The sequence below is a fragment of the Balaenoptera musculus genome, chromosome 1, assembly GCF_009873245.2.
Source record: "Balaenoptera musculus isolate JJ_BM4_2016_0621 chromosome 1, mBalMus1.pri.v3, whole genome shotgun sequence".
Lineage (NCBI taxonomy): Eukaryota > Metazoa > Chordata > Mammalia > Artiodactyla > Balaenopteridae > Balaenoptera > Balaenoptera musculus.
The window spans coordinates 20,660,531-20,672,704 of NC_045785.1; the positions used below are offsets into that span (position 1 = coordinate 20,660,531).

At 44.0% G+C, this 12,174-nt stretch overlaps 1 protein-coding gene across 8 annotated transcripts in view; it reads left to right on the plus strand.

Annotated features, from left to right (window-relative positions):
* The first annotated feature begins 1,065 nt into the window (after positions 1 to 1,065).
* The window catches only part of DHDDS (dehydrodolichyl diphosphate synthase subunit), a 33,710-nt gene continuing 22,601 nt past the window's right edge, over positions 1,066 to 12,174 (plus strand). For 3 of the 8 annotated variants that reach the window (XM_036857074.1, XM_036857079.1, XM_036857116.1), the window contains exons 1-5: positions 1,878 to 1,993; positions 4,060 to 4,176; positions 6,561 to 6,703; positions 9,709 to 9,825; positions 11,024 to 11,125. In XM_036857074.1, the coding sequence (XP_036712969.1) occupies positions 1,931 to 1,993; positions 4,060 to 4,176; positions 6,561 to 6,703; positions 9,709 to 9,825; positions 11,024 to 11,125 (542 nt within the window). In that variant the 5' untranslated portion in view covers positions 1,878 to 1,930. Of the gene's footprint in view, positions 1,143 to 1,222; positions 1,242 to 1,820; positions 1,840 to 1,877; positions 1,994 to 4,059; positions 4,177 to 6,560; positions 6,704 to 9,708; positions 9,826 to 11,023; positions 11,126 to 12,174 lie in introns of those variants that run through there. The other 5 variants (XM_036857062.1, XM_036857110.1, XM_036857082.1 and 2 more) reach the window with 4 other exon arrangements.

Below are 12,174 nucleotides of genomic sequence, written 5' to 3' on the forward strand. Positions count from 1 at the left end.
CAGAAACTTACTAACCTACATGCAAAGCAGGAAGGATGGAAAAGCTTAAGAGACTATTCACGGGTGGGTTACTCATCTCTGGAGGGCTTGCTTTGATCATTTCACTCTGTTAAAAATAACCCTTTCATCAGAAAGAGTGGAAGACAAACGTAATGAATCGGGAGTCGTGACTGCAGTATCTTCCTTGCCTTGTTTCCTTGACACTGCAACCCAAAGTAAGAAACTACAAGAAGTTTCTCTGAAAATGGTAAAGTTTTTTTTTTTTTTCCCTTCTCTAATTTTGAGAAAACTAAACTCCCAATATCTTTTGTGAGTTAGTGCCTCAAATTCCTGCAACCTTTTTCTTTAAAGGTTTGGTACAGAATGAATGCCCTTGATTTTTCTGTCAGGGTTAGTTGATGGCCTTTCTTAAACTTTAGAAGTCATTCTTAGAGTTCTTTCTGGCCTTAACCCTTTTTTGAGTTCTTTGGGTAGGTCCTGAGAATGCAAATCCTAAAATCTTGAGTGCCTTAAATCAGCACAAAATGGACTGATATTAAGTGCCCTGTGAGGCTAACTACGGCTAGGAACTTCGCAAACGATAAATTCACTAAATAAGACAAAAGAGTATAAAAACAGGATTTTTAAGACTTGTACCAAAAAAAACAAACAAAAAACACTTGTACCAGAGCTCTAAAGCCAGTGCTGCGGCTTTCCAGCTAGCAGGACGCTGCCTTACCCCTTTTCTCAACAGTCCAAACTGCCACCAGTGGCTAAGAAGTCCCTGCATTTCTGAGGTGGGGCTCTCCTAATTCTTGCCCCGAACCTAGCCCGCCTGACTGTCTACAGACTCCTCGGCTCTCCCAGGTGGACTGAACCCCGCCTTCCCCAGCCGGGTCCCCCGCACGTGGCCCGGAGCCGGGTAGCCCGCATGGCTCTCCCCTTCACCCCACCACGCCCCGCCCCAGGAGGGCGAACAGCCGAGAACTCTCGCTCAGCTCCGCTCCTCCTCCGAGCGCGCAGGCGCAGGCCAGGGCCCCGCCCATCAGGTGACGGCAGAAGCGTGTCCCAGCGCCCAACGATGACGTGTTCTTCCAGCGCCACGTCGTGAGGAAGTGTCGGTCCCCTCGGGCGGTTGAAAGGTGCCGGCGGAGCCTGTCAAGGTGCTGGATTCAGGGGGGGGGCATTAGAGGAGAAGAGGAGAGAGATGACTGAGCGGGAGGCAGCTGTGGGAGAGACAAAGGGGACAGTGGAAGATACAAGTGAGGGAGTAAATAATTGGGAAGTCTCTGGGGTAGGAGGTAACGGGTGCAACAACTGAAGGGGTTAGTGACCCGGAGCCCCGAGAGTGGGAAACAGCCTGGTGGAAGATGGAGAAGGAAGAAGGGGGAAGGATAAGGATGTAGGCACTACGATGTGACAGGAAGCAGACTTACATGTTCAGAAAAAGGCAGTGCAGACTCTGAGAAAAAAGGGGATGGGAGCAAGGTCCACCAAGCCCATAGAACCAAGGAAAGGCCTCTGCCCCAAAGGTCCTATTGGCTTATAAATTCTGGGTGGTGAAAGACTAGAGGCTTAGGACAGTATCTTTTTTTTTTTTTTTTTTTTTTTTTTTGGCTGTGCCGGGTCTTAGTTGCGGCACACGGGATCTTAAGTTGCAGCATGCGAACTCTTAGTTGTGGCATGTGGGATCTAGTTCCCTAACCAGAGATCAAACCCGGGTCCCATGCATTGGGAGCGCAGAGTCTTAGCCACTGGACCACCAGGGAAGTCCAGGGCCAGTGTTTTTGGATTCTAATGCTGGGCTGCTCTCTCTACCGTTTTGGTGAATCCCTGCAAGTCAGCCATAGTTGTTTGCAGGTGTGGTGACTTCTAATTCTCTGTCTTGTTTATACAAGGTTACCTGGTTGGTGTCTAATTGTTCTGTGCTTCTTCTGCTGAGGGAAGAACTATGTCATGGATCAAGGAAGGAGAGCTGTCGTTTTGGGAGCGGTTCTGTGCCAACATCATAAAGGTGAGCAGTGGCCCAAAGCACCAGTTGGCCTTTTGGTTCGTTGGGTAATCTTATATCAAAACCTGTTATTAAAACTGGGTAACCCATGATGTTTATGGATTTGTAGTAGAATTTAGCAATGGTATCAAAGAGTCTTAGAATTGCAGGTAACTTCCAGGTCTACATTTCTGGTAGATTATTGTCCTAACTCTTACATTTTCAGGAAGCCTGAGACCTCCCAATATCATTGGGCAGCATAGACTGTTAGATCTTCCTGAAATTTGTTTCCCTAGAACTTTGATCTGTTATTCCTAGTACTGTCCTCTGGGCTTTGTTTTGTTTTGTTTTGTATTTTTAATTTATTTTTGGCTGCGTTGGGTCTTCGTTGTTGTGTGCGGGCTTTCTCTAGCTGCGGTGAGTGGGGGCTACTCTTCGTTGCAGTGTGTGGGCTTCTCACTGTGCTGGCTTCTCTTTGTTGTGGAGCATGGGCTCTAGGTGTGCTGGCTTCAGTAGCTGTGGCATGCGGGCTCAGTAGTTGTGGCTTGCGGGCTCTAGAGCTCAGGCTCAGTAGTTGTGGCACACGGGCTTAGTCGCTCTGCGGCATGTGGGATCTTCCCGGACCAGGGATCGAACCTTGCATTGGCAGGCAGATTCTTAACCACTGCGCCACCAGGGAAGTCCCTGACCTCTGGGTTTAGATAAAATAACTGATCTTTCTTTGATGTGACAGTCGAGCATAAGGGTTAAGAGGGCTCTGGAGGCAGACATGAATGAAAGTCCTATTCTATCATTTATTAACCATGTGACTTTATATGGTGGTTTTGAGGATTAAATGAAACTACATAGAAAACACTCAGCACAGTGTCTAGCAGTTTTTAATTACTATTATTGGGGCTGTCTTTCAACCATTTGAAGACTACAATCACTCTGTTTCCTACACTCCACTTGGTTCCCTAGATCTTCCCTCAGCTTTTTCTCTAGGAATCACAGCAATGTTATAATCCTCCTCATATGAAAGGTTTGATATTGGAGCCAGTCAGCTTGGTTTTATTTTTCAGCCATAGGCTGTCAAGCAGCAAGTAGCAGTGAATTTATGAGTAAGTAAGCCTTGTACCCACACATACACTCACACACAAATGCCAGGTGATCTCAGGCAGTCCAGGAAATAGAAAAGCATCTCCTCAAGGAGCCACTGCGGTCACGTGTTGGGAAGAACAAGCTGCATGACTTTACTGGATTTTTTTTTTTTTTTATGGCTATATATGGGGGACAAAAGTAGAAAATGTTGGGAGATGCAGGGGAAGTGGTCTATGAAGAGCCCCTCCAGTGAGGAAAAATAACCCAAGGAGTGAATTTTTGCTATGATAGACAACAAAAGTCTGCTCTAGGCCAGAAGTTTTGTTTGTTTTGTTTTGTTTGCCCCCAAAATGTCTTTTTTGTTTGTTTTCAAATGGCTCCTTACATTTAAATTTTTATAAAAATCTTGATTGGCTTCTCTTGTAAAATAAGAAGATCCAACAATATGAGGCCCCCATTCCTGTGTGACAGGACTCGGATAAAACTGAGAAGTGTATGCCTCTTTTATGTGGAGGATGGCCTTTACATTGGGCCATACCCATCAATATCCTTCCTGTGCCTTCCAGTTGAAGGCTGATGAAACCAAGGTGGTGGTTAAGGGCATATAGTTAGGAGATGAACTCTGAAAGCACATAGACCTAAGTTTGAATCCCCACTTTGTCTTGTCTTGGCTGTGTGACTTATGCAAGTCACTTGACCTCTCTGAGCCTCAGTTTTTTCACCTATAAAATGAAGATAACACTATTTACTTCATATGTTTGTATGATAAAAAATTAAGATGAAATTTGAAAAGCTCAGCATAGTACTTGGCATGTAGTAAGGGCTCAATAAACATATAAATAAAAATGAATAAAAGTGCTTAATGCTTATGTATTGAGCTAAAAGTACAGAATACCCAGTTCTTTTCCTCAGGGCTTTTATCATATAGCTCAAGCCTGTCAGCTTGGGATATTGTCTCCCTTTATCTCTGAGGAGTATGTGATGTGTTCATTTGTCTTCTTACTTCACAGGCAGGCCCAATGCCCAAACATATTGCGTTCATAATGGATGGGAACCGTCGCTATGCCAAGAAGTGCCAAGTGGAGAGGCAAGAGGGCCACTCACAGGGCTTCAACAAACTGGCTGAGGTGGGTGCACGTGGCAGAACCCAAGGTGAATGGTCTGTGGAGAATTGGATTATAGCTAGAAGACCAGGCCCTGAGTTTGCTGTGGTTTGAGAGTGTTTTTTTATAGCTGTTTGTCTGTTTTATTGCTTGCTTGCTAGCCATAGATCTCATATCAACATTAACAGAAAATTAAGTCATCCAGTGAATCATCGCAAAATATTAGAAATAAGAACAAAATTGTCTCCTCTTACCACTTTAATCAACAATTTATGTTTTTCTGTGCCTCATCCCAATCCTTGTAATATGTTCAACATGACTTAACATTTATAAAATTACATCTATAGCTTTGATAACCTTATTTTTTTCTTGACATTTTGGCAAGTATTTTTCTAGGTTGATCTATAGCTTTCTACCTATATGTTTTAATGACTGTGGAACATTTTTCCTGAGGATCTAACATAGTTTGTTTAGCTGCTCCACTATTATTGGACATTATAAATGGTACTAGTTTACAATAAATTCTTAGAAGTGACATTTCCATAGCAAAGGTAGAGGGTGACTACCCATCCTGAGGTTGAGGTGTTTCTCAGGACACAGGCCTTTAAGTGCTTAAACTAGGAAAAGTGCCAGACAAACCAGGACATCACTCCAACCAAATGTCATCAACATTTTATGGTTTTAATGCCCACTGCAAATTGGGAAACAGTAAATTTAACAATAACAATGGAATATGTCGATCTTTGTGAAACTCTGTAGCCCACGGATCCCAGCTTCCTGGCACAAGAACACGTCCTGAAGCCAGGGCAGTGATACTTTTTGCCTTGAATGAGTGGTTGTGGGGTTCTCTCCAACACTGAGGTCTTCAGGTTTGTTGATCTCAGTTCTCTTTTGTGACTAAGAGGCAGTTTTTGCCTAGTGCTTAGGAGCTTAAGCTCTTTAGTCACTCAGAACTCATTGGCACCCCTGCTCTGCCACTTCCTGGCTCTGTGACCTGCTGCAAGTTACATAGCTTCCCTTTGGCTCAGTTCCTTCATCTGTAAAATGGGGAGATTACATGAGGATTAAACAAGATGGCACAATGAAAAGCATGTGGCACAAGACCTGGCATAAAGGATGTGCTCAAAAAATTGAAGCTGTTGTTATTAGCCTATATTGACTGAGGTCAGTGGTGGGTTCCGACCCAGGTGTACCCACCAAGTTCGCTGCCTGGTAAGATCTTCAGGGCCCAAGCCTATTCAAGTGTCAGGTTTGCACTGGTAATTTTCCTAAGGTGGCAGTGAATGGGTTTGTATGTCTGATAAGGGATTAGAAAGGTAGCTCTTCAGCTTTATTTCTTCAGTTCTGTTTGAATGTTTTCTGTCCCTTACCTTTAACCTCCAGGCTCCCCATCTCAACACTGTTATTCTCATCTCCAGTTTGTTCTCCGCCTCTAGTGGCACTGGGTTAGAGCAGTACCAAAGGACTGAGTTTAAATTTGAGTTTCACTTCTTTTTTCGTTGAGGTATAATTTCATACAGGGAAATGCACAGATTTGGGGTTTTGACAGTTGCATTCATCTGTCTAATCCACACCCCTGTCAAGATATAGAACATTTCCATCTCTCTAGCAAGTTCCTTTGTGCCCCTTCCCAGTCAAACCCTGTCTTCCCTCCTCTTCTCCTCCCCTTCCCCCTCCTCTTCTGATTTCTATCACTCTAGATGAGTTTTTGCTGTTCTAGAACCTCATATAATGGATTCATATGGTAGAGCTGTGGACTTTTGACTCGCCTTCAACTTTCTGAGCCTCAATTTTATCATCTATAAAGTAGGCATGAAAACAATAATTCCTTTCTCAAGGGGTTGCTTGAAGAATCAAATGAAAATAATGTATGTGAAAACCCTTTGCAGACTTAAATGCTACACAGCTGTGCAATTGTTGCTTTTATTCTTATAACTCATCAGCCTCTCAGTCTATTGGAATAATGATGTTATGCTGTGAGTAATAATACCTTGTGTTTTTATGTATCTTTAGCCACCTTGTGAGGGATGGATTGTGATCCTATTTTACAGATAAGGAGACTTAGGCCCTGAGAGGTTAAGTGATATGCCTGCAGTCACATAGCAAGTGCTTGATGGAGTGAGAGACTAGAACCTAGATCTTTACTCTCTCAGTGAAAAGCTCTTTCCAGTAAACCACAATAGCATCAGCATAATAGTACTCATTAAGTTCACATTTTTCAGTCTCTCAGGTGGTGGCTTTCTGCTTATTTGGTTCATTATTCTGACAGAAGCATTGGTATTATCCTAGCTTTACCCAGTTTGGGGAGGAGAAAAGTCTGTCTCTTCATTGAGTCAGGGCTGAGGCATCTCCTGTTTCCCTTCCTGCTCTTTCCTTGTACCCTAGCTCCTTGCCTTCTCCCCTCTCAGACTCTGCGTTGGTGTTTGAACCTGGGCGTCCTAGAGGTGACGGTCTACGCATTCAGCATTGAGAACTTCAAACGCTCCAAGAGTGAGGTAGATGGGCTAATGGATCTGGCCCGGCAGAAGTTCAGCCGCTTGATGGAAGAAAAGTAAGATGCTGTCAGAGGGGGAGCCTGTGTTCTTCTACCACCTCCAGCCTTACCTAACCCTCAACTCTCTTTTCTGAGGCTAGTTACGGAACTCTAAACCCTTCTACTGTTAGTCAGACCTCTTCAGTGGCAAATATGGCAAGCTAGTTTTTCTGTCTTTCTTTCTTTTTTTCTTTCTTTCTTTCTTTCTTTCTTTCTTTCTTTCTTTCTTTTTTTTTAAAGGGGACATTTATTTGAGGGTATAGAGGTATTTCACAGAATTCAAGGACAAGGATAGCCAGCCTCAGGCAAAACCGAAGCCAGGAATTGAAATCCATTAGGTAGAGCCTCCTCGAACATTTACTTCCTTTGCTCCGCAGACTAACTTTGTCTGCTTCAAGAGAGCAGCTCAGAATGAATTAAAACCCTTAATTGGTCCACCTTAGTTCAAATTTCTACCCCAGGACCAGTGAACTGTGACCAGGGAAGTAGAGTGAGAGAGACCTTGAAAAAGCCATTTTCTGCTGTGCAAGTCATCCCTAAAAAGTTACTGTACTTCCCTGCATATACCCTTGGATGAGACAGGATGATGCATAAAAGGCCTTTATGGGGATGAGTCAGTACTATTCTTGCTATCACTATGTTTAAGCTTAACTTAGGGAGCAAAGCCAGAATGGGGCAAAGTGGAAGTTTGGTGGAGATTATTTGTTTCAAAGTGTGGAACCCTCTCCAGCCAGGACTGCCCCAAAGTCTTCATTACAACCATTCTCTGCCCAGCTCCTCCCGACACCAGGACCAGGAAGATGAGAGAACAGAGAGCTTAGAGCTCTAGTGGAGCTGGGCCTAGGACAATTCTGTCATTTCCATCCCTGTGTGGGTCAGGGTGCGGGGAGCATAGCCAGGCTTCTCTCTGTCCATATTAGTGAGTCTCTGGGCCACAGACATTACTCCTTCCCATGTGGCTCAGAATTCACACCCGAGGGGCTGGGGACAGAGGTAATGGGGACACATTCCAGGTGTTCAAATTCTTCAAATTCTTCTGTACTTCACACTAATCTTACCTTTTTTAAGTGCTTATACTATGTGTCAGGCCCTGAGCCTAACATGTACTCTCATTTAAAATTCATATTATCCTGTGAGAAAGATATTATTATCCCAGTTGTAGAGCGGAGGAAAGTAAAAACCAGAGAAGTTTAGGGGTATATCCTGGGTCACGCAGCTATCAGACAGGCAGAGCCAAAACACACAGGGTCTTTCTGACTCTAGAGCTGAGCTGTTGTCTGCTGTAGAGACAGGAAGCAGTCTTAACACTTCTTACAAGATCAAAATGCATGGCAGTAGAGGTGCTCCTGAGATTGTTCTAATCAGTCACGAGTAGAGAAGATGGTCTTAGGTTATGAAGTCCTAGACAGAGCAAGAAGAAACCTTAGTAGTGGTTTTCCAACAAGGTGCCACAGAACCCCGTAGTTGTGAGGAGCGGGCATGCAATGACCCAGAGGGAATGGGGTAAACGGTGCTTGTTTGCATTTATCTATTTTGTATATTGGGCTTCCGTTTAAGATTTGATTTGAAGAAAGACTTGTTTGGCTAAAAGAAGTTTGGAAAACCACTGGCCTAGTTCAGTTTCATCAGTTGGGAAACTAATCCTGGTGAAGAGAAGAGAAAGGTTTGCCCATGGTCACGCAGCTAGCTAGTGGCAGAGCCAGGCTGGGAACCCAGATCTCCTGGCTCCTCGCCAGGGCTTTTACACCTTCTTACTCAGGTCATGTGCTTGATGTCTGAGAATAAGCACTTTCCACAGTATGGCAGGGGTGGTTATGCAAGGTCAGATAGTAATCGGTGGCACTAGGCACTAGGGCTTGAATCTAGGTATTCTTTTTTTTTTTTGGCTGCACCACACAGCATGCGAGGTCTTAGTTCCCCGACCAGGGATGAAACCCATGTCCCCTGCAGTGGAACCACGGAGGAACCGTGGAATTCCTGAATCTAGGTATTCTTATTCAAATGTTGCCTTAATTTGAATATACATTTGTCTACTCTAACTCAAGTGGGTTCTCAAAGCTAGGTGATTAGATCTTGCTTCACTCTTGAAGAAATGTGGTTGAGGGTTATAGGGTGGATAGGCTGTGGGTGTAGCCTTCAGCTCTGGATCAGGGTTCTCCAGGACGTTGCCAGATACCCTTGCCCCACAGTGTACTTCTTGTTATGAAGCTCCCATTTTCCAAACATTAGTTGTTCAGTTCCTCCATAGCATTCCCAAGTGTGAGAAGCTGGCTGGGGAACAGTGAGTTTGTGCTCACTGTGCGGGGTTTGGGAGTTACCATATGGAGGCAGTGTAATGTTGTGATTAAAAAGACAGGCTCTGGAACCAGACTCCCTAAGTTCGATTTCTGGCTTTCTACTCACCAGCTGTCTGATCTTGAACAAATTACTTAACCTCCCTGTGCCTCAGTTTCTTCGTCTGTAAAAGGGGAATGAGAATGGTGTCTGCCTCAAAGGCTGATGTAAGGATGGAATGCATGTAAAACACTTAGCCCAATGTCTGGCACTTAGTAAACATATAATTAATGTTAGATGTTGCAAAAGTAACCAATAATACAACTCCTGCTGTTGAAGAGTTTATTCACCCATCAAAATGGGACAAACAGCACAGAATACGTGAAATGCAACTTGTCGACAAGGACACACAAGGCGGTGTAATGCGTGGTAAAGAGGTTTGGGTTCTCAAATCAGGCAAACCTGGGATTCGGTCCCGACACAGCACTTAATGGCTGTATGACCTTGGGCAATCCCTATCTAACTATTCTATCTGAGCCTCAGTTTCCCGCTGTAGAACAGGGAATGTAGTAAACTCCCTTCAGAGTTGTTGAGGGCATTCAGTGAAATAATACTTGTAGATCAGTGCCTGACACACAGGAAGGCACTCAAAAACTGGTAATTGAGTATCAGCTAAGCACTTTGCTTTCTCCAGCTCAGCAGGTGCTCTGTCCCACCTCCCAAACCTGCCTCCTTTCCCCCCTGATCAGGGAGAAACTGCAGAAGCATGGGGTATGTATCCGGGTCCTGGGTGATCTGCATTTGTTGCCCTTGGATCTCCAGGAGCTGATCGCACAGGCTGTGCAGGCCACCAAGAACTACAACAAGTAAGTTTTCAGATTTCCCCTTAGGGACCTGTATCAATCTATGACTCCCTGCTAACTTTAGGGAGATGTCCTGGGCCTTCCTTAGCCTGCATTTGGTACAAGAGGTAATGAGGGGCTTCCCTGGTGGCGCAGTGGTTGAGAATCTGCCTGCCAATGCAGGGCACACGGGTTCGAGCCCTGGTCTGGGTTCGAGCCCTGGTCTGGGTTCGAGCCCTGGTCTGGGAAGATCCCACATGCCGCAGAGCGGCTGGGCCCGTGAGCCACAATTGCCGAGCTTGCGCGTCTGGAGCCTGTGCTCTGCAGCAAGAGAGGCCCGCGCACCGCAATGAAGAGTGGTCCCCGCTTGCCACAACTAGAGAAAGCTTTCGCACAGAAACGAAGACCCAACACAGCCATAAATAAATATATAAATAAATAATGTTAGCTGTTAAAAAAAAAAAAAAAAAAAAAAGAGGTAATGAGGAGTTGGTTTTGGATGCTTGAGACTTCTTCCTCCATCTGCAAGGCAGACCAGAGATGGTTCTGCAGCACCTTGTTATATGTGTGTATACTCACACATACAGTTTCTTATCTTCCTCCTTCATGTGCCTTGCCCCCCATATACATATGTATTTTTATATATATATAAATATATATGTGTGTGTGTGTGTGTGTGTGTTTAATTGACAGGGAATGGGGTGGGAATGTAGCATGCCTTATCCCTGTCTCTGAAGACAGATCCTTCAAGAAATTCTCTTTCTGTCCCACTGCTTTAACCAATAGAGGGGATGACCTTGGGAGGGCATGCAGATGCAGAGGGGAACAGAGTTTAATAATCTAGACTTCATTATGTGTGGCTTTGGAATATAATGCATATTTGGCAGTGGATTTGTTTCACATCAGATTTCCTTCCTATTCTTTGCTTGTTCTAATATCACAGTGAATTCACATCCTCTGAAAGCTGGGTGTTAGCAGAAGGGAAGAAGATTAGGAGAATAATAAGGGTCAGTTAGTATTTTTCTTATTACAAAACTAATATGTTTTTTTCCCAAGAAAACTTGGAAAACTCAAAAAATTAATAATCTCGCTTTTCAGAGGTATCCATGGTTAACATTTGGTGTGTGTTTGTTCTACCACAGAAGGGGTGCTCTGTAATAAGTGACTCCACTCCTTAGCCGCCGCCCCCCTTTGGTAAATTATTCTGTTCTTCCCTTCTCAGGTGTTTCCTGAACGTCTGTTTTGCTTACACATCCCGTCATGAGATCAGCAATGCTGTGAGAGAGATGGCCTGGGGAGTGGAGCAAGGCCTGCTGGATCCCAGGTAGCGCAGTTGTTCAGCATGATAGGGAAAACAGGCATGCACCGAACCATAAAATCCCTCCTAAGTCATGTACTTGGGCCAGAAGTCAAATCGGGAATGTATGTGGAAAGATTTGAGAGGGGTGGTCCCCCGCACTTAGAGCTTTGGAATGACTTATTATAGCCTGCTTCAGAATTTCTCTGTGTTCACCACAAACCAAGAAGCTCCAGAAAAAATGGCATGGCTTGTAGCAACACTGTGGCATTCAATAAAACATGATGCCCTCCTGGCCCTTTGGCGGAGTTTTTCTAAGAATGATTTTTCAGGAATGCAGCTTGTTGGGGGTATTGGCCTTTAGGCCTCTCATGTTCCAGTTTCATGCAAGATCCAGGTATTTTCAAAAAGAAAGTTGTTCATCATTAGCAACACGGTAGGGTTATCAGAGCTGGGAGAGACTTTAGAAGCCATCTATCTGCTCAGTCCCTCTCCTGTTATTATTATTGTAACCTTTGGTAATAATATTAGTAAACTAACAACAGCAGTAGTAAAATAATAGTAGCAAAAAACAAGCCAGGCAATGTGTTATGCTCTGTTTATTTGATTAAGTTAATATTCTCATGTTTAAGAGATTTGAGTCTTTTCTCCATTTTATAGATGAGAAAACTGAGCTCACATTGAAATGACTGTCCCAAGGTCATTCTGCTAGTAAGTGCCAGAGCTGGGACTCCTATCAAAAACTGTCTGATTCTAGAGTTTTTGTCCTTACCTTTATTATATATGGGATTGTGGGACCCAGGAGTTTTTCTGACTCCCTTCTTGGGTGTAATTCGATTTTCCTGGGAAACTAAATTAAAAATGAAGAAGTTTCTCAGTGAGAATGAAATTAGATAAGAAGAAGAGGAGACAGTTTTTAAGGCTATTTTATGAATCCCTCTCCTCTCCAACAGCTGAGTGATCTTTCTGTGCCACATAGTTTATTCATTCAATCAATCATTCATTCGTGTAACAAATATTTTTTAAGTGCCAACTAAAGGCCAGACACATTGCTGTATATAGGGGATACAGTGGTA